General features: G+C 35.3%; 1 protein-coding gene across 1 annotated transcript in view; it reads right to left on the bottom strand.

Annotated features, from left to right (window-relative positions):
• Window positions 1–26,269, bottom strand: part of COL24A1 (collagen type XXIV alpha 1 chain) — a 281,993-nt gene that overhangs the window by 60,603 nt on the left and 195,121 nt on the right. The window contains exons 39-46 of the mRNA XM_023758248.1: window positions 17,477–17,530; window positions 15,617–15,724; window positions 12,633–12,686; window positions 11,981–12,034; window positions 11,274–11,330; window positions 8,010–8,063; window positions 282–335; window positions 117–170 (exon numbers count right to left, since the gene is read on the bottom strand). Coding sequence (XP_023614016.1) covers window positions 117–170; window positions 282–335; window positions 8,010–8,063; window positions 11,274–11,330; window positions 11,981–12,034; window positions 12,633–12,686; window positions 15,617–15,724; window positions 17,477–17,530 — 489 coding nt within the window. The remainder of the gene's footprint in view (window positions 1–116; window positions 171–281; window positions 336–8,009; window positions 8,064–11,273; window positions 11,331–11,980; window positions 12,035–12,632; window positions 12,687–15,616; window positions 15,725–17,476; window positions 17,531–26,269) is intronic.

Genomic DNA, 26,269 nt, shown 5'->3' with positions numbered 1-26,269 from the left:
ATCCTTGTGCTGGAAGGAAGAATAATCATCTAAATTACAATGAACAGCCACTTCTGCCCCTCTGCTTTCTCAAGCCAACAATACATTTCAGATCAACTTATACAATTTCAACTTACTTCAGATCCTCTCTCTCCTTTTAGTCCTTGTTCACCTTGGTCACCCAGCTCACCCTTGAACAGGAACCAAAATAGAAACCACATATGAAGGAGAGACTAAATAAGACATGTTAACATTATTATTTTTTAAATGCCAGATTTACAAAGAATGCTTTCAAAACATACTGGAGGCCCTTGTTGTCCAGTGGCACCTCTTGGTCCTGGTATACCCATATGACCCTAGGAATAGAAAAGGTTGTATTATTAGATTAAACAGAGACATGTGACTTAGAGAATACGTTAGTATCTTTTCAAATGGTAGCAAAGTGTTTTCAAATTTAATTTAAGTATCAGAGAGATTATGATTCTCTCTTGTCAATATTATAGAACATAATGGCCACTGGGTATGATGGTGACTGAGAAGGAGTGTAAGTTTTGTGTGTTGTTGTTTTTTTTTTTTAAGTGGAGATGAGTGTAATGGGTTGAATGGTGGCCCACTAAAAGATGTCTATGTCCTAATCCACAGAACTTGTGAATGTGATCACATTTAGAAAAAGGGTTTTTGAAGATACTGTTAAATTAGGATCTGAAAAGGAGATTATTCTGGATTATCCATGTGGGCCTAAATCCATTGATAAGTGTCCTTATAAAAAAACTAGAGGCCTGGTGCACGAATTCATGCAACAGTGGGGTCCCTCGGCCTGGCCTGTGGGATAGGGCGGAAACCGGCTCTCTGACATCAACTGAGGGGTCCCAGATTGCGAGAGGGCACAGGCCAGGCTGTGGGACTCTACTGGTTCACAATTGGGGCTGGGGAGAGATGTGGGAGGTTGGGCAGCCAGAGAGGGACTGCAGGAGAGCTCAAGGGTGTGTTTGGCCTGTCTCATTCAGTCCTGATGGGCTGGGACCCAGCAGCAAGCTAACCTACCAGTCAGAGCGTCTGCCCCCTGGTGGTCAGTGCACATCATAGTGAGTGGTTGAGCAGCCTTAGCATATCATTAACATATTATGCTTTGATTGGTTGAATGGACGACCAGATGATTGGACACTTAGCATATTAGGCTTTTATTATATAGGATACAGTGAGAGAGCGAGGGTAAGAGAGAGTGAGAACTGGAGCAAGAGAGAGAGAGAGAGAGAGAGAGAGAGAGAGAGAGAGAGAGACTGAGAGAGAAACAACAAAGAAGAGGACCATGTGAAGGCAGAGGAGAACTGGAGTGATGCAGCCACAAGGAACACAAGGAACATTGTCAGCCACCAGAAACAGGGAAAGGCCAGGAAGGATTCTATCCTAGAGCTTCAGGAGGGAGCATGACCCTGTTGACATCTTGATTTCCAATCTCAGGTCTCCTGTACTATGGAAAATAAATTTATGTTGTTTTAAGCCACTCAGTTCTGGTAATTTGTTATGGCAGGCTCAGGAAACCCAAACAGCAAATAATAAAAGGAATAAAGAGCTTGAGAACAAATTTCTGTTTCCAACCTGTTCCCACTGTGGAAATGTGCTACAGTCACCATTTTTACAAACTAAGTTCATAGCTGTTTGGATAAATTTACTGGGTTCAAAGCTGGGAGCCTATATACATCAAGTTATTGACCTTCAGCAACCTGTCATCATCCTACTTCTAAGAAGGAATGCTGACCTACCACATTGCCCTTTCCAAGTGTGTAAACAGAAACTATTTCAGGTGAGAGTTATGCATAAAGAATTATGCATATAATCTCTTCTATCCCCTTTTCTACTGTCCTCTTCACTTCAGATTTTTCTTCCTAGTCTCTTCCTAGTCTTTTATTCAGAAAAAAAAAATGCCATAGGAAAGACAGCAGGCTCATCTCCCTTTTCTGGGCTAGGAGAAGAAATGACTGCAAACATAGGCTAACAATATTTATTCTCACAGAAAGATCAATTGAAGCCTTCTTGTTTGCATTCTGTGAGGCAAATGTTTACGGTTTTAAGATTCAACTTCCTGATAAAGGAATGGAATCGTGTTTAAGGGTGTAAACAGTGGCAAGAGAGAAAGGCTAGTTTGAAAAGCTTTCTATAGCAGATGGTCATAACTACAGAGAAAATCATTATAACATATGACCCTTACCAGCAAAACATGAGCAGAGTCATTAAATAACAGAATCAGGGCAATCAAGAGGGAGTCTGGTATGAGTAAATATGACTATTATAGATCACTTACCAAACAGGATTCAGGAGAGAAGTGATTAGTAAAAAGCTGGAGTTACAGAGCGAAGTGAGAGTGAGCATATGTGCAAACTCCAGAGCTCAAACTATGATGGCTAGTTATAGCTTTGCTACCACTCTTGTCTGTATTTTTGCACAGAGCTTTTTAGAATGAGCACATAGAATAGCCAACTGTATCTTTTGGCTTTGAGAAGTCTGGATACAAGTCTCACCCCAAACAAACTTGCTTCTAGGAGTTTCACTATAATTCTTCTGGTCTTTTCTGTTCTAATAAATATTGACAAATATAATTTTTTCTGCAATGGTGTACACTAAATATTTTGAAGTAAATATTATTATAAAGTTATTGTAGGCAAAGTTATGGGAAGTGATTAATTTTGCCTGATATTAGGTGGGAGCAGTTGGATGGCTGAGGGGAGCTTGGAGAAGATTTTATAAAGGAAGTGATGGTAAACTGAATATTGAAGGATGAGTGTTCCAGGCAGTAAAGTAAAAGGATGACATTCTGGCAGAGAAAACAGCATAGGGGAATAAATGAAGATTCATCTGACAGAACATGCTAACCAGAGAATGGATTTGAGATGGCTACAACTAGGGATAGGGATATTAAAATAATTTGGGTAAAAAATACTTAAGCCTAAACTAAAGTAGGGCAAGGTGGCAAAATACAGATGCAAAAAATCCTTAAAAAATACTAAGAAATAAAACACAAAAATACATTAAAAATAATACATCATGATCAAGTGGGGCATAAAAATGGTTCAAGATATGCATATCCATTAATGTAATATACCACATTAACAAAAGAAAGCATAAAATCATATGATGCAAAAAATTTGATAAGATACAACATCCATTTATGATTAAAACACTAAACAAAATGGGTATAGAAGGAAAGTACCTCAATATAATAAAGGCCATCTATGACAATCCCTCAGCCAATATCATACTCAATGGTGAAAAACTGAAAGCTTTTCCTCTAAAATCAGGATGCCTGCTCTCACCACTCTTATTAAAACCTAGTTCTGGAAATCCTATCTAGATCAATCAGGCAAGAAAAAGAAATAAAAGGCATCAGAACTAGAAATAAAGAAATAAAAGTGTCACTTTTTGCAGATGACATGATTTTATATTTGGAAAACCCTAAAGACACCACCAAAAATATTAGAAATAGTAAACAAATACAGTAAAGTTTCAGGATACAAAAATAAGTGTACAAAAATCCACTGTTTTCCTATATATTAACAATGACATTTCAGAAAAGAAGTGGAAAAAACACATACAATTTCTTTTGCAATGCAACTAAAAGAATAAAGTTCATAGGAATAAATTTAACAAAGAATGTAAAAGTCCTATATACTGAAAACTACAAAGCATTATATTAAAAAAGACAGAAAAGACACAATGAAATGAAAAGATATTCCATGTTCATGGATTGGAAGAATCGACGTAGTTAAAATGGCCATATTACCCAAAGGAATATACAAATTTAATGCAATTCCCATCACCAATACCATTTTTTAAAGAAATAGAACAAAAAATTATCAGATTTATTTGGAACTAAAAAAGACCCTAAATGGCCAAAGCAATCCTGAGAAAAAGAACAAAGCTGGAGGTATCATACTACCTGACTTCAAATTATACTACAGAGCTATGATAATCAAAACAGCATAGTACTGGCAGAAGAACAGACACATAGAACAGAACTGATACACCAGAAATAAAACCACATGTATATGGGCAAATAATTTTTGACAAAGGAGTCAAAAACACATGATGGAGAAAAGAAAGCCTCTTCAAGAAATGGTGCTGGGAAAATTGGAAAGCTACACAGAAAAGAATGAAACTAGACAACAGTTTGCCCCCATGTACAAAAATTAATTCAAAATGGATGAAAGACCTAAATATGAAATCTGAAACAATAAATTACATAGAAGAAAACATAGGTACTAAACTCATAGAGAGATTTTATGAATTTGACCCCAAAGGCAAGGGAAGAAAAGGCAAAAATAAATAAATGGGACTATATCAAACTAAAAAGCTTCTGCAAAGCAAAAAGAAACTGCTGACAGAACAAAAAGACAACCAACCAAATATGAGGTGATATTTGCAAACAACAGGTCTGACAAGGGGTTAATATACAAATTATAAAAAGAACTCATACAACTTAACACCAAACAAACAATTCAATTAAAAAATAGGCAGAGGACCTGAACAAACACCTCTCCCAAGAAGACATAAATACGGCCAATAGATATATTAAAAAAATGTTCAACTTCACAACTACAATGAGATACCACCTCATACCTGTTAGAATGGCTATTATCAAGAAGACAGGTAATAACAAGTGTTGGAGAGGTTGTGGAGAAAAAGAAACCCTCAGTCACTGCAGGTGGGAATGTAAACTGGAATAGCCACGATGGAAGACAGTATGGCAGCTCCTCAAAAAATTAAGAATACAGTTACCAGATGAGCCAGCAATCCCTCAAACACATTTACTTGCAAAGATATATGCACCCTTATGTTCATCGCAGCATTATTCACAGTGGCCAAGACATGAAGACATCAAAGTATCCTTTTGATAAAAAAGATGTGGTATTTATACTCTGGTACACTACTCAGCCATTAGAAAAGATGAAATACTGCCATTGTGACAACAGGGATGGACCTTGAGAATATTATGCTAAGTGAAATAAGTCAGTTAGAAAAAACTCAGAACCATATGATTTCACTCATATATGGGATATAAAACTGAAACTCATAGACATAGACAATAGTATGGTGAATACCAGAGGGGAAGGGAGGGGGAGGAATTAGTATGGGGTAAAGGGTGCCAAATATATGGTGATGGAAGATGATTTGACTTTGGATGGTGGGCATACAATGCAATATACAGATCACGTATAATAGAGTTGTACACTGAAAACCTATATGATCTTATTAACTAATGTCATCCCAATAATTGTAATAAAAAATAAAATAATAAAACTGCTCTAAAGGAAAAAAGAAAAGCAAACATTTAAAAAATATAACCAGCGGCTACAACAGAATAACCGAACTCTAAATGAAGCATAATTCCCCTAAGTGAATCAAACCAGTGTTTGGGAAAACTTGGCAGGAAACAAGTGTGAATATTCATGAATTTGATATTTCTAAACAATAAAATTAATGTGGTCTGGCATGAGACAAATGTTTAGAGTAGAACCATCAGCAAACGGTAAAATTATCTCTAAAGCCTAAGGACAGAATAAGACAGACTAGCACAGAACAACACAGAGAGAAAGATGGGGTTCAAAGCAGTATAGGAAACATCCCCAATTGAAAACTTGACCGGCAGTATTTTTGGAATGAGAAAGGAGAAACAGATTCCAAAGTGATCTGAGGGAAAAGTTCTCTGATGAAGTATTTCTGAAGGGTATGTGACTATCTAGAAGAATGGGGCCAGGGTTTTCTCTGCTGCCAGCCAGTGCAGAGATTCTTTCTTCTCCCAGTAGAATAGTTAACCGTTTGCCAGTAAACATGCTGATTTAACTACCTAATGGTTTGTAGTTGGTAGAGGCCAAAAAAAGATATTGCAAGAACCTGATTTTCCTGAAAATGTTGTGAGAAGTCACAGCAAAAGCTAAGAAAGTTTAACCTTCTCAAATTATGCTGGAAAGCAGTGGGTTTGTGTCACAACCCAAAGAAAAGCTAATTTTAAGTAAACCCACTGGATTCATTGAGTTAGGAAACACTTGTAGATACAGATGTTATATAAATTGGAAACAGAAGATAGTCATCACCACAATTTCACAAACATTTAGAGCTTCGTTCAACATTTGCTTCAAAGAGAGTTTGAGGAAGTAAAAGTTGTTCTTTCAGATTTCGGGCTTGAGAAAAATCAGTTCATTAATCATAGTTATTTACATACTAGCTATCTATTCAATCTGGCTAAGTCTTCCTTTCAGATGTGGAGGAAAAGGGGCCACATACCAAACCTGACAAGCTCAGAGGAGGCCTGTATGGCAGTCTTACAAACTCAGAGACTGAAAGTAACCACAAAGGATGGTTTGAAATTAAAACTTTTTAACTAAAAGCAGTTTATGGTGAGTAGTCATGTCCGAGGCTAGAAATCTTCCCTGACAAAGGTCAATTTTCACCTTAACAAAGCCTGTCTGTTGTCATTTTGCAACTACAATAAAATACCTTTGGAATGTCAAAATAATTTCCTTTTACTGGACCCCTCTAAGCACAGGCACTGCTCTGCTCCACTGAGATGACAAATGCCCTCATTGTTATTGAGTTGACGACTGCTAACTATTCTGTGCCCATCTATGTGAAAGAAGTATGTGTCTATCATTTTACTTTTTATCCAATCCCAGAGGTTCCTGCCCTTGCCCTTGCTTTCTCCTGCCTCCACAATCTATCACCAATGGATTTCATGTAACCCACTTATATTTCCTCTTTTGATTAAAATAAGGTGCAAAACTGCCTTTCGCTGGAACTTTTCAATCTGATGAGATTTTGCTTCATGGCAATTGTCCTCAGTTTGGCTCAAATAAACTCAGAAATTTTCTACAGGTTTGAATGTTTCTTATGTTGACACAGACAGGATCACAAGTATTTTACATGAAAGAGGGGTATGTTGGATAGAATAGCCCATCATTCATTATTAAAAGTGAATTATGTTTATGTACATATGATGCACTCTTATTTATGGGCTTAGAACAAGGCATTATACAAGAAAAAAAGAAGTCATATTCAAAATTGGAAAGCTAAAATACCTACATGTGAAAAGCAGTAAGCAAAAAAATTTGCAGCAGATGGTAAAATTTTTTGTGTTGAATGACTTCTATAAACAATAAATATTCTAGGATTACAGAAGAGGGAAAGATTGCTATTAGAGTGGGTCAAGGGAAGAGGGAGTTTGAACTAGATTATAAAAAAATAGATAGGATTTATGTAAGTAAAGATTATATAATATTGTTAACAAGCAGAGAACACTGTGAGCAAATAAATAAGACAGGAAGTATAAAAAGAGAGTTAGCAGATTTTGTTTAGCAACCGACATTATAAACTGAAAGGGAAAAGATATAAAGCAAGAATACAGAACACCTTCAAAACAATTGAGCTAATAAAAAAAATGACACTGAATAAATTCTAGTCTAATTTTGGCTGATTAAATTGGTCACATAAAGTCCTTCTAAGAATGGATGAGGGTAAGAATTGAGATAAGGCTTGAGAACATTATGACTTTCACCCATCCATCTGACAACTTTTTATTGAATTCCTACTATATACCAGGAACTTTGTGTTCTAAAAATTGGGGATATAATAACGAAAAAGACAGTGTTATACTCACGGATCTTAAATTTTGGTGGTAGGAGATAGATAATAAACAACCCCCCCCACAAATATGTAAAATAAGATATTATAGATAGCATTAAATGTCATGAAGGATAAACAAGTAATATGATATAAAGTGATGGATAGAAAGGGCAGTAGAGAAGGCCTCTCAGGAAGTAACATTTCAGCTGACATCTGAAAGATAAGAAAGCAGCAATGGGAGGAGATGATTCGAGAAAGAAGGAACAGAAAGCGCAAACAGCTGGACTTCTTCTAGGATCAAAAAATCATGACATTACTAATTATCTCAATGATGCTTATTTTCATTTGAAACTGAGCAGAACAACAGAGAACCCTATTCAAACTTAGAAGCAAGGTGTGAAATTTGCAGTGATTACCTTATATCCCTCTTCTCCAGGCTCTCCTCTCTCTCCTTGTTCCCCCGTTGGACCCTACAGAGACCACATGCAAAAATAATCAATTTCACAGCTAGATCTAAAAATTTGTAACCAAATGCATAATAAATTTATTAAGTTCCATTAAGTAATTTCAAAGGATTGAATTTCAATGACACAAAGAACATCATAAACATTGCATTTTTAAAGAGATTCTCATGATTCTGCTAGAAAAAATATTTTAAAAATGAAGTATAAATAAATATAAATTAAAAAAGATTTAAGCAGGACCACTCAGCCATTTAATTTCACTTACTATACTTTATAGTTCTTAATAATTAATTATATTATTTATTCTCTAATCTGTGAAATTTAATAATCTTAAGACAAATTAACCTAAAAAACACTACACTTAATCTTTAATGTAAAAACTAATCTAATAAACTCACACACTTCTAACTTTTCTAAACATTTCTAATATAAAATTTTTGATATAAGCTGTTCAAATGATCTAGTCTAAAATACACTTGAAAAAATCAATTATCACATACGAGGACCTACTTTCTGAAAAGAAACTCAGATTGAAATTTGTTTGGAAAACCATAAAATTTATTCTGAACAATTAGTTGATAAACTTTAACTTATTCCTTTGTGAAAAATAAAGATAATAGACATAATGTAAAACCCATGATCTTTGATTCTGCTTTTTAATTATTTAGAATCTTGTTTAAGTTTCCCATCTGTCCCATGTATACTAGTTAAAATCACCAGTGTTATGTTAGACTTTTAATATATTTATTAAATTTCAGTGACATTCTTAGATCCTGGAAAAGCTGAATCTGGGGAAAAGAAGTACTACTATACTCCATTTACCCATACTTTTCCATTTGCTTTTAAATTTCTGCATTATTTCCATATTTTTCCCTCTCAGAGGATTAGAACCTTCTCTCTTTTTTAAACATATATTTTATTGATTTTTTACAGAGAGAAAGGGAGGGGGTTGGGAGTTAGAAACATTGATGAGAGAGAAACATTGATCGGCTGCCTCCTGCACACCCCCCACTGGGGATGAGCCTTCAACCAAGGTACATGCCCTTGACCGGAATCGAACCTGAAACCTTTCAGTCCGCAGGCCGATGCTCTATCCACTGAGCCAAACCAGTCAGGGGGAGCCTTCTCTTTTAATAAAGAATCTTATATATTCTTTAAATATTTTTTAAAATATATTTTTATTGATTTCAGAGAGGAAGGGAGAAGGAGATGGAAACATCAATGATGAGAGAGAATCATTGATTGGCTGCCTTCTGCATGCCCCCCACTAAGGATCGGGCCCACCACCTAGGCATGTGCCCTTGACCGGAATTGAACCTGGGACCCTTCAGTCCACAGGCCCACGCTCTATCCACTGAGCCAAACCAGCTAGGGCTTATATATTCTTAAAGATAAGTTTGCCTCTAGGCATACAAAATGGCTTGCTTTAATCAGAAAAATTCTAGAATCTTTCCTTTCTATTTCTATAACAATGTATAACTTTCAATGACCACTAAAAATCCAGTTCAAAATATCTGGAGTGACTACATATTCTGATCTTTCTGCTTGAGGATTCTTTATTTTTTTAAAATATGTTTTTATGGATTTCAGAGAGGAAGGGAGAGGGAGAGACGGATAGAAACATCAACAATGAGAGGGAATCATTGATCCGCTGCCTCCTGCATGCCCCCGACTGGGGATGGAGCCCGCAACCCAGGCATGTACCCTTGACCGGAATAAAACCTGGCACCCTTCAGTCCACAGGCCAATGCTCCATTCACTGAGCCAAACCAGCTAGGGCCTGAAGATTCTTTTATCCTATATGATATCATGTGAAAACTGGAAAATTTAACCAATTATATTTATTTCTGTCAACTAAGCATTCTTATTTATTCACTTAATTTTCTACAATAGCTATTTTTTTCTGTTTCTTTAAAGTCTTACATATGTCTCCTTTTTCCTGGATTGGACCCCCCCCCTGCTGCTCCCACCCCCAAGGGCAAGCCCCCACTGCCCCAGTGTCTGTGTCCATTGGTTATGCTAATATGCATGCATACAAGTCCTTTGGTTGATCTCTAACCCCACACCTTTCCCTGCTTTCTCTCTGAGGTTAGACAGTCTGTTCTGTGCTACCTTTTCACTGGACCTATTTTTGTTCATCAGTTTATGTTGATCATTATATCCCACATATGAGTGAGATCATGTGATATTTATCTTTCTCCGACTGGCTTATTTCACTTAGCATAATGCTCTCCAGTTCCATCCATGCTGTTGCAAATGGTAAAAGTTACTTCTTTTTTTTAACAGCGTAGTATTCCATTGTGTAGATGTATCACAGTTTTTAAATCACTCATCTGCTGATGGGCACGTAGGCTGTTTCCAAATCTTAGCTATTGTAAATTGTGCTGCTATGAACACACGGATGCACATATCCTTTCTGATTGGTGTTCCTAGTTTCTTGGGATTTGGTCCTAGAAGTGGGATTACTGGGTCAAATGGGAGTTCCATTTCTAACTTTTTGAGGAAACTCCATACTGCCTTCCACAGTGGCTGCACCAGTCTGACTTTCCAGCAGCAGTGCACGAGTACAATAGCTATTTTTAAAAAAATCATTGTTACAGTCAGCCCTTAAAATGCTTAATTAGGAGACTATAGATAAGTGATCTTTAAAAAGTATTAGTTCTAAAAACTGGTTAGATGAGTCTTTTTTTTTAAATCTTTATTGTCGAAAGTATTATGTAGGTCTTTCTTTTCCCCCCAGGGTTAACCTCTTCCTGCCAGCTTCTGCTTCCACCCCCACCTCCAGGCCTTCAGGTTAAATGAGTCTTTAAATCATTTGCTGTGTGTAAACTACTATAAAAAGGGTACAAATCAGATTTTTTAAAATACTTCAGAAATAAATCTGAATTTGATGACTAAAGAAATATCTCCCCTAAAATGTCTACAGTATGTAATTTTGAAATAATCTCTATAAAAGGTGTTATCAGGCATTTAATGCTGAAAGTTAGATTTAGAAAGTCACTGTATTAAACTTACATATTGTACAAAGGACCTTGACCTGCATATAAATAGCTTTCATATTTAGATTATGTCGCTACAGATACTGCTGTTCTATAAAAATCATGTTACAAAAGTGACAAAATATAATTCTTTGAAAGGATGTGACTGATGTTTTGAATCTATTATAGTAATTACATTTTATCTTGAACATCAAAATAATTTCAGAAAAAGACCTACTGGTTCACCTCGAGGCCCAGGTGGTCCTAGGACTGTGTTATCTTCTCCTGGATAACCCTAAAACGAAGATAATGATTTATAAAACAACAAATTAATAAAATGATCAGCACACTATACAGCCTATTATTTTCTAATATGTCATGAAATATACAATCTGGTTTTATCTTTTTTAAATGGAAAATTTTTACCTACAAAACTTAGCATATGATATTTTATTCATAGTTGTAATTCATATGAGGTTCTCCTTGAATTAATCTGAGTTAATTACATAAAAAGCAGCTTAAGATTTTTCTGTGTCAGGTTTCCAATGATGTTACAAATCAAGTAGAGTACTTTTGTAGTTATTCTTAACTCATAAAACATTTTACCATAAATGTACTATGGTTAGTCATTTAATCTACAGCCCCCCAATCTCTTTCAATAACAACTTAATTTTACTTTTATAAAACTTTACAGGTTGCAAAATACTTGAATATATATTATTTCACCTCAATCTTGAAACAACCTATGGAAGACAGTTTAATGATTTATTAAAAATTTTCACCCATGGTTATTTCTTTGTTTTCCTTCTAGAATTTGCAATACTTCCCCAATTGAAAAGGGCTTCTTTTATTCTTTGAAACAGTTGCCATGCATACTTTCAGAAAGAACACATGAATTCAATGTTTAACTTTAGGATTAAAAAGTCAATATACACACATGCATACCTTTTCTCCTTTAGGTCCTGGCAACCCAGAAAGTCCTGGTTGACCTTGATGGCCCTAACAAAAGGACAAGCGAGTAGACATTCTCAATAACATTTGTGCATGCTCTACCTAAAACCACCAGGGCCACACTATTAGATATTGCACTATTTTGAAAGAAAAATAGGATTCACTCTATAAGGGGATGAGGCCTAATGTGTTTAAAAGGTCTATCAGGGAGATTGCACCTTAATTTGCATACTCAGGATAACATCTTTATATAAATGTTTTCATGCAAATATACACTTTCTTATTTCCAACTAGAGGCCCAGTGCATGACACTCGTGTGTGGGGGGGAGGGGGGAGGGGGAGGGAAGTAGGGGAAGGAGGTTCTCTCAGCCTGGCCTGTACCCTCTCGCAGTCCAGAACCCCTCAGGGGATGTCTGCCTGCCAGCTTAGCAGGAGAGGCTCCTGGCATCTCTGCTGCACTTGCCAGCTTTAAGCCGGCTTCAGGTTGAGCAGCGCTCCCCCTGTGAGAGCACACTGACCACCGAGGGCAGCTCCTTCATTGAGCGTCTGCCCCCTGGTGGTCAGTGCGTGTCATAGCAACAGGTTGTCCCACCGTTTGGTCTATTTGCATATTAGCCTTTTATTATATAGGATTAGATTTGCTTACTCTATATCCTGGAATTCCTGGTTCTCCATCAGGTCCCATTAATCCTAAGTGTCCCTAAAAAAACAATATTAGAGAGAAAATAGATAATTGTTTAAATCATTAAACTTATACTGCTATTATTTAAAATTTAGATTTTTAACGGTACAAGTTACTACTTAGTCTGAAGTGGGAAAACAAAAAATCACACTCTAACTTTTGCCTCATTTTTCTGATGAGCCACAAAAGTCCCACAAAAAAAATGTCTCTTTGGCTTACATCAGGCATAAACATCCTTAATCATATTAAGAGAAATGCTTCCAATTGTTAGAATCCTGCAGGTTTCTAGCAAGTTCTTGGAAATGCAGTTTGTACTTGTCAAATTTTGGTAGATGTGCTTCACTGAGTATTAGAGAATGAAGGCTGCTAGTTTTTGATACTGTCACGATGGGAACAGGGAACTCTGTACTCATTGGTAGTTTCAGATGCTTTGAAGAACAGTTTTAGCTCTGGTCAAAGTTGTTAAAATAGAAATGGTTAAACACTTGTGTGTAATAATCACTCCATGATTCCTATTATTATTAATATTTTACAGATGAGTAAACCACACACATTATAGGCTATTTAGTAAATGCCTTTAAATTCCTGAAGATGAGTCAGACAACCAAAAAAAAAACAAAAACCCAAAAAACAATGATTTGAAAAATGTCTTAGCTTTCATCATATCAAAAAGTTTCCACATCAACTCTTCTATTTGAGTCTCAAAATAAATAGGAGATAAGTAAATTAAGGCACAGAATGGGTATGTGACTAGCCAAATATTACACTAACCAGAAGTTCAATGTAATAGACAGGATAATAAATAAGAGGAGGTGGTATGAATATTACCTAAAGAACCCATGAGAATCACCTAAATTGATTAAAGTGAATGTAAAGTCAAAATATAAAAATAAGTAGATTTCTTACATAGCACCAGTAAGGTGTAATGGAAAAAGGATTACATATAATAAGATCCTTAAGAAACCAACAATAAACCTAACAAGAAAGGTATAAGAACAGAGATAAAGAAAATAAAACTTTATTGAAGGATATATAATAAGATATGAGTAATGGAAAGACATATGGTATTTTTCTATTGAAAGATTAAATATTAAAGGAACTTGAGCTGATTCTAAAGTTTACATGAAAGAGGAAATCATAGTTAAGAGCCAAACTTTTCAGAAAAATGAATTATGGAGTATTTGTCTCAAAAGATACTGCAATAACATAATAATTTAAATAATGTGGTATTGGCTCCCAAATAAACTAATGATTGGGAGAAGAAAAGAGAGAGAAGAAAAGCAGACCAAGGGATATTTGAGAGTTTAGTTTATGGTAAGGGTAGCATTTCAGAAAAGTAGGAAATTGACTGCTTGTTTATTAAACGGTGTTGAGATAATTGGCTGTCTTAATTTGAGCAAAAAAAAAAAATCAGTTCTTTACGATTACTATCATAGTAGAAATGTATGCTTTGAAGAATTAAGGGTGAAAATAAAGCTATAAAAATATTACAAGAAAGATATGGAAGAATATTTTTATACACTTTAGGGAGGGAAGGCATTTCTAACAAATAAAATAAAACCTAGAACTATATAGAAAAAGACTGACAGATATGACTACGTGACAATTAAACAATATTAAAAGATAAATGAAAGGGAATATATTTGTAACATATTTTGCAGCACATTTAATAAAATACAACATATAAAATACATAAGGAGTTATTGCAAATCAACAGGAAAAAGACTGCAACCTAACAGAAAAACATGTACAGTGCAGATGACTAGGCAACTTCAAGAGAAAAAGACACAAATTATTAGCTGCAGCCAGGAAAATGTAAATAGAAAAAAAACACACTACTTTATTTATCAAATTATGAAACATTAAAAGGATTCATCTGAAGTATTGGTGATAAAAATGTAAATTTGGAGAAACCTCTTGGGAAGGTAGTTTGGGAATATGTCAAAATTTAAAAAGTAAATATTTTTTATAGAGAAAATCAAAGTAGAAGAATACATTAAAGGCAATACTCTTTAAATAAATTAAATTACGTTTATTAAAAGTCATCATATTATTTAATGGTTTTGAATGCATAATTCAAAGAGAGAAAAATATTACTATTTCAAACAAAAGGAAGCAAAGAAGACCTGGAGTAGTTAGATGGCAGTAAGGGATGGAATACTAAACATGAGCAGGAGGCGAACCGTCCTCCCACAGATGAATCATGCAATGTTCTCCTGCGGGCCTTGGAGAAAAGTCTGGCGTTTGTGTGACATTTACATGGAGAGTGGGAAACACACATTTATTTTGTAAATAAGCTTATGAAACAGTGAAAAGATTAAATTGGATAATCTCTTAAGAGGTTTGCATCTCTCATGCTGTGATTTTCTGAACGGGCCCCAGTACATTGGAAACATAAATTTGCTTTTACAGGTTCAGAAGTATCACACTACCCTTGTTTCCAACATCATGTAAAGTTCTTGCAAAAGATGAAATATTATTAGACATTATGGAGATTTATCACAGTGGTTAGAAAAATCATCTCTAGATAAGCACCTGGAGTCCAAGCATATAAAGAAAACCCATTTTTGAGTAAACCTAATTTTCAAAGTAATTTGTCAGCCATGACAGCGGAGTTTTATACAGATGTTAAATCCTGATTTTAAGTGCAAGGCATATAAACTTTCCTACTTAGGTTAAGAGTTATAATCTGATATTTTTAAACTTCATTTCATATTTTATTTCCATTTTAAGTTTTTTCCCCTTTCCTTTTTCGTGTCCAGAAACCACTAAGCCATGTAAGTACTGTGGAATGCTTACAATTCTCCACATCCCAAGGAGCTAGATTATTTTCAATGGCACTATTGCTTTTTCTGTAAAATTAATCAAGGGACGAAGCTTTAAGGACATGGATACATTTCTTTTCCATCCACAGTGAACTTCGTTCTGGAAACCAGTCAGATACTCACCACGGCACCTCTGGTTCCTCTGGCGCCCTTAGGACCACTTTCCCCCATCTGTCCAGGAGCGCCTCTGCTGCCAATTTCTCCTGTGGGCCCTATCTGTCCTTTATCACCCTATGGATGTCATTAATAAGAGAAAAAGGGAAGGGAAAACAAATTTATACTGGGAATAATGAACTATGTCATATACCTGGATGACTCCAGATAATATTCTGTAAGCGAAATGCTAAGAACAGTAACTTTGTACTGTTAATAGTACTACAGACCACCACTGATGATAATAACATAACATACCGTCACCAAATAGGTTATCTTAAAAATATAATTAAAAGTCATTTTGGAAAAAGAATTTATAAAGTTATTTTGGCCAAACAAGCAGAGGAGATCTGAGTTACAAATAACCAAGTTTTTCTTTTTTTTTTTTAAATTTGTGTATGTATGCATAGCTGTATGAATGTATGCATGCATGCATATATTGATTATAATCATGAGAAAATATAGGCCCTATTGGGAAGCCTGTTTCTACAGAGAACTTCAATGCTACAAAGATCTGTTTAATGCAAAAATGCTTCAGTGCGCAGTTCTGTACAGTGTGTTCAGGATCATCACTCACTGGTTTGGAGTGTGCCTTTAAAAATCTGTAACATTTTCATATCATTTTACTTCCTTCTAAAAACCAGTCATCTTCTGTTTTCCATTAGGCTGACTGATCATTCTCTAGCACCAAAACATAGCTGCTCTTAGACAACATTAAGTGATATAATTCATTTTCTGAACGTGGGAACCACCCTGTTCTATTCAAGTACACACAAAGAAAAACTAAATTGTGATCATAGTCAGGGAGAACATTTTTAGCATTCATAATAATTTACAGGCTTTCCCAAGGGTGCAGGTTATTCTAAGGGCCTGCACTGTCCCATTTCTAATGTTGATTTTAGGCATAAAGTTATGTGTGCTGAAAAGAGACTTTAATATTCATGAGAAAGAATGGCAACTAAAATTCACTTTATTCATTTTTCTTAACCTTTTATTACCCTTATACTGTTCCCAAATTATAAGAAAGATGTACTGGGTATATATTAGCAGAAATGATAGAATTGGGATTTGGGAACTAGAATATGATGTGATTTGAAGTTAAATATAGTAAAAGTATTCAGGTTTAGAAGTATCACGCAACCCTTGTTTCCAAAAGTTCATGCAAAAAATGAAATATTATTAGACATTATGGTTTTTAGTACAATGATGTAATATAGAACTGATGTAGTACAATGGAAAAATCATTTCCATGTCTCACCAATACTTGAATAAATTACCGACCCCACATAGAGATGAACTTTTAATTATGATGTACTAAAATTTTAAAAATATGTAATTTTTTAAATAAAATATGAAGGGAGCAAGTAAAACATTTTTCATTTGTGTTTCTTAGTTAATATATATAAAAATATAAAACCAATTATTAACCTTTTCAATGAAAGAAACACATTAATAATCTAGAAATAATTCTAATCATATTTCTTTTTCTAAAACATTTTACTGACATTGTTACTAAATAGCCCAAATGGTATATTATTTTCCTTTTCTCTCTTTTCTGGCTTATGGGTCTACTAAAGAATTTTTGGCAAGCAGAAGGAAAGGCAAATACCTTTCTAGAAACTACAAAGTGGAAAATTTGCCTTCATATAATTAAGAGGAATTAGTACTCCTAAGAGGAATTAAGTATGAATTTATACAAACGTCATTTCTTAAGGTAAAGTTATATCTTTATTACTTTATATATAATGCAAATAAAACCACAGCATTCTATGGGGCTCTGAGCACATCAGAGGAAAGAAAACCAGCATAAAATGATGTAAAAAAATTTACCTTTTTTCCCGAATGACCTCTCTGTCCTGGAATTCCCACGATTCCTTCAGGTCCCTGAATATTCAATATAAAAAAAAGTAAATAATTGTTACAGAAAGTACTAGATAGGATGTTTAAATACTTATATTACATAATTATTGAATTGAAGATTAAGTAAAGATGAGAGTTACTTTTCCACAATATTATGTTTGGCTAATCATCTAAAAAGAGGTCATGATGACTTAGAGGCACAGCTGTTACTAGTGAGTAAAATTCACATATACAGACTGGCCAAGATAGACAAAATTAAACAGTTATTTATTTATTAGAGGAAGAAAATTACTTGGTTTCAGCATACACATTTTGATTAGCAAGAATATAATTAAAGTAAATCCAAAGGCATCATTTCAGCATCTCTATGAGGTAATGTGGGTTCAACATCTTATTGAATGTACAGGGTTACAAAATATATCTAATCATGGTCAAGGAGAACTCAACATTTCATTGGAGTAGAGGATTAAAGAGAAATTCTTTGATCTGTGGGATGAAAAGGGAGGGAAATACATGGAAGGAAAGGAGGTAGTCATAGTAAACTGTTTAAAACAATATTTCATTTCATTCTACTTTGTTTAGACAAAAGTAGACTAAAAGTTCAATATACACTCTTAATATAAACTCTTATGTTTAGTAGAAAGAAAATAAAATATTTTAGATGTCATGTGCGTTTGCAGGTCAACAATGAGATCCACAGTAAGCCAGGTTGCAAGTCCTAAAATGGCTAATAATTAATCACAGTATTCTTTGTATCAGTTGGAAATGAAAATGGAAATCTCAAACTTGTGTCCCAAAGCTTGGCAAACTGTGAAAATGATGTAGACAAGAAATAAATTGTGGTTTACCACTGTGCTATGTAGGCTCTTGATAAATATTTGTTGAACGAATAAACAGATACCTAAGGAAATGACTCATGTCCTATGCTCCTGAACAAACGCTCTTCTAGTCTCAGAAAGTCACTCACTTTAGAGGCCAAAGTGGTTAAGTTCTATTGCTGTAGTTCTAGCTGCATCCAGAGGTTGAAATTATAGTTGCACTAACCTGAGACTTCTTTGTGGCTAGTACAAACTCTTAAAATGAGGCTGATTAACTGTCACAGAGGTCAATGGTGTGAGCTTTTAAAAGTCAGGCTGCTGCAGTTTCATATCTGGCTCTGTCACCATAGGTAGATTATTTAACTTCTAAAGGCCTCAGTTTCCTGTTACATAAAAGGGGTGTAATACTAATTGTTCAAAGGGTAACTAAGATTAAGTGAGATGATGCATTTGAATCTTAGAAAGGACCAGACATACTGAAGAGCTCAACAATGGAGCTATTCAGAACCTTTTGCACGTCTGGGTGAGAAAAGAGGTCGTATTCTATACTGCATTTTTTCCTCTTATTATTAAGAGAAAGGTCTCCCCTGGTTCTTCTGTTCACTTTTTCCCCCTTTTAAAGATAGGCTTTCTTTCTTTTCTTTTTTGGAGGGATTATTAAACTTCCACTGGTATTAGTTGGTTCATTTTAGTGCCTGTTCTGAAATACATAAGTAATATTTTGCTATAAAATGTTGCCTTTTAAAAGTGAGCATGACTACAGCCATTTTGTGTATTTAGAGGTTTGCAGAGCAGACTGGAAAAATAGCAATGTTTTCTACAATGTGCATGCTTTAATAGATTTCTTTAATAATTACAAACATGAGTGCTTTTATATAAAAATCACATTGAAAGAGAATAGTTGACTTGATGTTCAGTCTACTCATAAAATAGAGGATGGAGTCGGGATTTCCTATTGATTATTTAAAATGTTGTGTAAGTAGCTGTATTGTCTCAGAAGTAACTCATCACATCTATTTTTAACTATTCTATTGAAATATAATTCATGTACCATATTATGACTTTAAAGTGTACAATTCAATGGTTTTTAGTATATTCCCAGTTCTGAAACCATCACCAAAATAAATTTTAGAACATTTTTATCACCCCCAAAAGAGGCTCAGTACCCATAAATAGTCACTTCCCTTTTCCTCCGAATACCTTCAGCCCTACGCAACTACTAAACCACTGTCTGTCTCTATAGATTTGCCTTTTTGGGACATTTTATGTAATATGTGGTCTTTTATTACTGGCTTCTTTCACTAGGAATAATGTTTTCAAGTTCATCAGAATTATAGAATGTAGGAATATATCATTCCTTTTTATTGTCAAACCAGAGGCCTGGTGCACAAAATTCGTGCATGAGTGGGGTCCCTAGGCCTGACTGGCAATCAGGGCTGGCTGGGGCCTTCCTGCTGGCTAATGGCTGGGGCCTGCAGGACAGGGGGTGGGACTGCGGGAGGTTGGCTGTGGGAGCACACTGACCACCAGGGGTCAGCTCCTGCATTGAGCGTCTGACCTCTGGTGGTCAGTGTGTGTCATAGCAACCGGTCGTTCTGGTCATTCCAGCATTCCGGTCACTTAAGCTTATATATATATATATATATATATATATATATATATATATATATATATTATAGCCCACTGTATGGATAGACTACATTTATTAATAAACACTGATTAATTCATCAGTTGATAGTCATTTGGGTTGTATAAGTTTTTATTTGAACCCTCTTTTCAATTCTCTTGGGTATACTTCAAGGAGTAGAATTGCTGGGGCACACTGTAATTCCATGTTTAACATTTTGAGAAATTGCCAAATGGATTTACAAAGTGGTTGCACCATTTTACATCTCACCAGTGATGTAAGAGGCTTCCAATTTCTTTACATCCTCATCAACACTTGTTATTTTCTTTTTTTTTGTACATTTGTTTGTTTTTGATAGCCATCCTAGTGGATGTAAAGTGGTATTTCATTGTGTTTTTATTTGCATAGTGAATAGTGTTGAGCATTTTTCATGTGCTTACTAGCCAACTGTATATCTTCTTTGGAGAAATAGCTGTTTAAATACTTTGCTCATTTTCAATTGGGTTATTTGTCTTTTTATTACTGAGATGTAAGAGTTTTTTTTAATATTCTGGATACAAGTCCCTTTATATATATGATTTGCAAGTATTTTATCCCATTCCACGGGAGTCTTTTCACTGTTTTGATGGTGTTCTTCATAGTATAAGACTATTGATTTTAACAAAGTACAATATATCTATTTTTTATTTTGTCACTTGTACTTTTGGTGTTATCTAAGGAAACTTTGCATAACCCAAGGTCATGAAGATTTATTCCTATGTTTTCTTCCAAGACATTTATAGTTTTAGCTCTTACATTTAACACTGTGACCCATTTTGAATTAATTTTTGTGTGCAGTGTAAGTAAGGTCCAACATTATGTTTTTGCATGCAAGTATCCAGTTGTTTTGCGGCACCATTTGTTCAAAAGACCATTCTTTCCTCATTAAACTGTCTTGGTACATAACATGCTTTTGTAATTCAAATTTATTTTGTTCTATTTAGTCCCTGGAACTTGTTTTATCCCTTGAGATAGCCAACAACACTAGCTATTATTAAACAAAGTTTAGAAGTTATAGACTGATTTCCTTCAAAGACTATGCTCCTCTTCTGCTTGGAACCTTTCAATGGCACTTTGAATAAAACCCAAACTTATTACCATGGTTTAAAAAATCCTTTATGATCTGCTTCTCATCTATTTTTTTCAAACTCATCTCAAACAACTTTTCAGTATTTACTATGCTGCTGCTGTAATAACTTCCTTTTAGTTTTACAAAAATATCTAGATCATTCTCACCTCCATATCTAGCCCTTTTTATTCCATCAACCTTGAAGGATCTCCCAAAGTTCTTTGCATGACTGGCTCCCTTTTCATTTTTCAGGTCTCAACTTAATATTCCCTTACCCAAGAAGGCTTCTCTTACTGCTCTAGTGGAAATACGCTTCTCTACCTTTAACTAGTCAGCTTCCCTTCCTTTAAGCAGTTATTCCTTTTCAATACCCTGTTATTTCTATCATCGCATTTATCACAGCCTGCAATGATCTTTTCTATTGTTAGATTTCTCCATGATATTAGAAAGTCTGAGATCAGGATCTTGCTGATCTTGTTCCCCTTGGTATTCACAATGCCTATTGAAGCAAAGTTCTTGGTTCATAGAAGGCATTCATAAACTTTGTTTTCAATTAATGAATAATCAAATATATTTAATAGAGTCCAAGTCTATAAGGCTAACAGTAATTGGAAACATCTAAGCTAATGTTTTTTAAAAGCTATAGAACACTTTCTTTCAAAGAAAGCCTAAACGGAAGCTAATATGTTAAATATATATTCCAGGATCTTTTAGGACTCAAGTAGGAATAGGAGGAACAGGAGCCCATTTAGCATCCTCCCTGACACAATTATCTTGGGAGGTTCTGCATATCTCCAACCCCGTTCTTATATGTAATGAATAAACTGAGAAACTAAAGAATGATTTGCCCAATAATGTACAGCTCTTTAGTGGAAGAGCAGGGATTTGAGTGATCCTTGCATAGTGGCCATTGTAGGGTTCCTTCTATTTCTGAGTTACTTTATGGCATAACTGTTCAAAAAAAACAAGCCTAAGACCAAAGTCATAGAATCTTTTAGAACTTAAAGATTTATATTAGAGCAGCCTCCTGATCACCACACCCTCTGTCTGAGGAACAGCAGCTGTGTGTGAAGCCTCCCCCCACCATACAGAGGAGCCACCACAACTGTGAACAGCACCCACCAGAGGAGCTGCTATCAACTGAGGAGCAGCTGCTACCACAACCCCCCGAGGAGCAACCGCAGCCTGAGGAGCCACTGCCACCCAAGGAGCAGCCACTGAATGATTCAACATCTAGATATGTCGGTGAGATCAAACATGGGTAGACAAAGAAAACCCCAAAGGAAAGAAAAGGAGGACTCTCCAGAAAAGCTGCTAAGTGATACAGAGGCATACAACATGAAAGAAAAAGAATTCAGATTAAGGGTCTTAGAGTACATAAACCGGATGGAGGAAAAAATCAACAATTTATGCAAGAAGCAAGAAGAAACAGATGAAAGTCAGTAAATTATGTAAGAACCAAGAAGAAATGAAGAGTGATATAGCTGCAATAAAAAACACCACTGAAAGTTTCAACAGTAGACTAGGAGAAGCGGAGGACCGAATTAGCGAATTAGAAGACAGGGAAACAAAACACACCCAAACTGAACAGCAATTGGAGAAAAAAAATTAAAATACAGGAGGAGAGCCTAAGGGAGCTATGGGACAACATGAAATGAAACAACATACAAATAATAGGGGTGCCAGAAAAACAGAAAGAGGAACAAGGTTTAGAAAACCTATTTGAAGAAATAATATCAGAAAACTTCCCAGAGGTGGGGAAGAAAAAAATCACACAAGCACAGAGAGTCCCAAACAAGGTGAACCCGAAAAGACCCACACCAAGACACATCATAATTACCATGGCAAATATTCAGGACAAAGAATCTTACAGGCTGCAAGAGAGAGACGGAAAGTTACATTCAAGGGATCTCCCATTGGATTATCAAATAATTTCTCAACAGAAACACATCAGGCCAGAAAAGAATGGACAGAAATTTACAAAGTGATGCAAAGCAAAGGACTGAATCCAAGAATACTCTATCCAGCAAGGCTATCATTCAAAATTGAAGGGGAAATAAGAAGCTTCACAGACAAAAAAAGACTAAGGGAGTTTATCACCACCAAGCCAGCAATGCAAGAAATGCTAAAGGGACTGGTGTAAAAAGAAGAAATAAAAAGCTCAGAAAGAAAACAGCCACACACACACACAAAAAAGAAATGGCTACAAACAAGTACCTTTCAATAATAACTTTAAACGTAAGGGAACTAAATGCTCCAATCAAAAGACATCGAGTGGCTGAATGGATAAAAAAACATGACCCATATACATGCTGTCTACAAGAGACCCACCTCAGAGTAAGGGACTCACACAGACTGAAAGTGAAGGGATGGAAAAATATCTTTCAGGCAAATGGAAAGGAAAAGAAAGCTGGGGTAGCAATACTTATATTGGACAAAATAGACCTCAAAGTTAAGGCCATAACAAGAGATAAGGAAGGCCACTTCATAATACTAAAGGGATCAATACAACAAGAGGATATAACCCTGGTAAACATATATGCACCCAATGCAGGAGCACCCAAATACATAAAAAACTCCTGGAAGATATCAAGGGAGAGATCGACAACAATACAATCATAGTAGGGGACTTTAATACACCACTGATATCACTGGATAAATCCTCTAGACAAAAAAATTCGACAAAGAAAGAGCAATCCTAATTGACTTACAAGATCAGATGGACTTAATTGACATCTTCAGAACACTTCACCCCAAAGCCACAAAATATATGTTCTTTTCAAGTGCTCATGGGACAGATTCAAAAATAGACCACATATTGGGTCACAAGCAAAGTATCCCCAAATTCAAGAAGATTGAAATAATACCAAGCATCTTCTCAGACCACTATAGCATAATATTAGAAATAAACTACAATAAAAACAACCCAAAATACTCAAACACTTGGAAGCTGAATAGCATGTTATTAAATATTGATTGGGTTACCAATGAGATCAAAGAAGAAATTAAAAACATCCTGGAAACTAATGAAAATGAAAACACAACAATCCAAAACCTATGGGACACAATGAAAGCAGTCCTGAGAGGGAAGTTTATAGCTCTACAGGCCTATCTCAAAAAACAAGAAAAAATGATAGTAAATCATCGAACTTTACAACTCAAAGAATTAGAAAGAGAGCAACAAGAAAACCCCAGAGTGAGCAGAAGGAAGGAGATAATAAAGATTAGAGCAGAAATAAATGACATAGAGACCCCAAAAAACAATACATAAAATCAATGAAACCAAGAGCTGGTTCCTTGAAAGGATAAACAAGATTGATGAACCTCTAGCCAGGCTCACCAAGAAGCAAAGAGAGAGAACCCAAATAAACAAAATCAGAAATGATAGAGGCGAAATAACAACAGACCCCACAGAAATACAAATGATGGTTAAACAATACTAAGGACAAATCTACTCCAACAAATTAGACAACCTGGAGGAAATGGACATATTCCTAGAAAAATACAACATTCCAAAACTCAATCAGGAAGAATTTAAAATCTCAACAGGCCAATAACTATGGAAGAAATTGAAGCAGTCATCAAAAACCTTCCAGCAAACAAAAGCCCAGGACCAGACGGCTTCACAGGGGAGTTTTACCAAACATTCAAGGAAGAACTAAAACCTATCCTCCTCAGAATACTACAAAAAATCCAAGAGGAAGGAAACTTCCAAGCTCATTCTATGAAGCCAGCATCACCCTAATACCAAAACCAGGTAAAGACAACACAATGAAAGAGAATTACAGGCCAATATCCCTCTTGAACATAGATGCCAAAATCCTCAACAAAATCTTAGCAAATCGGATCCAGCAGTACATCAGAAAGATCATACACCATGACCAAGTAGGATTTGTCCCAGGGATGCAAGGATGGTACAACATCCGTAAATCAATAAACGTGATACATCACATACACAAATTGAAAGAAAAAAACCACATAGTCATATCAATTGATGCAGAAAAAGCATTTGACAAAATCCAACACCCATTTTTGATAAAAACTCTCAGCAAGGTGGGAATAGAAGGATCATACCTCAACATAATAGAAGCCATATATGACAAACCCACAGCCAACATTATACTCAATGGACAAAAACTAACACCATTTCCCTAAGAACAGGAACAAGACAGGGATGCCCACTCTCACCACTCCTGTTCGATATAGTACTGGAATTATTAGCCATTGCAATTAGACAAGAAGAAGAAATAAAAGGCATCCAAATTGGAAAAGAGGAAGTAAAACTGTCCTTATTTGCAGATGTCATGATATTATACATAAAAAACGCTGAAGACTCCGTCAAAAAACTATTTGACTTAATAAATGAATTTGGCAATGTAGCAGGATACAAAATTAATGTCAAGAAATCAATGCATTTCTATACACCAATAGTGAACTATAGAAAGAGACTAAAAAAACAATCCCATTTACCATTGCACCAAAAAAATTAAGTTACCTAGGAATAAACTTAACTAAGGAGGTAAAAGACCTCTACTCAGAAAACTACAGGACGTTGAAAAAAGAGATAGAGGAAGACATAAACAGATGGAAGAACATACCATGTTCATGGATTGGTAGAATCAATATCATTAAAATGTCCATACTACCCAAAGCAATCTATAAATTCAATGCACTTCCCATTAAAATACCAATGGCATATTTCACAGGCCTAGAACAAACTCTCCAAAAATTCATCTGGAATAAAAAAAAGACCCTGAATAGCTGCTGCAATCCTGAGAAAAAACAAAGTAGATAGGATCTCAATACCAGATATCAAGCTGTATTACAAAGCCACTGTTCTCAAAACTGCCTGGTACTGGCACAAGAACAGACATATAGATCAATGGAATAGAATAGAGAGCTCAGAAATCGACCCAAACCACTATGCCCAATTAATATTCAACAAAAGGAGGAAAGAACATACAATGGAGTCAACACAGTCTCTTCAATAAATGGTGTTGGGAAAATTGGACAGATACATGCAAAATAATGAAACTAGACCACCAACTTACACCATACACAAAAATAAACTCAAAATGGATAAAGGACTTAAATCTAAGACGGGACACCATAAAAATACTAGAAGAATCCAAAACCAACAAAATCGCAGACATATGCTGAAGCAATTTCTTTGCTGATACAGCTCCTAGGGCATTGGAAACTAAAGAGAA

This window comes from Myotis lucifugus, unplaced genomic scaffold (genome assembly GCF_000147115.1).
Source record: "Myotis lucifugus unplaced genomic scaffold, Myoluc2.0 scaffold_126, whole genome shotgun sequence".
Classification (NCBI taxonomy): domain Eukaryota; kingdom Metazoa; phylum Chordata; class Mammalia; order Chiroptera; family Vespertilionidae; genus Myotis; species Myotis lucifugus.
This window is presented reverse-complemented; position numbering and strand designations above follow the sequence as displayed.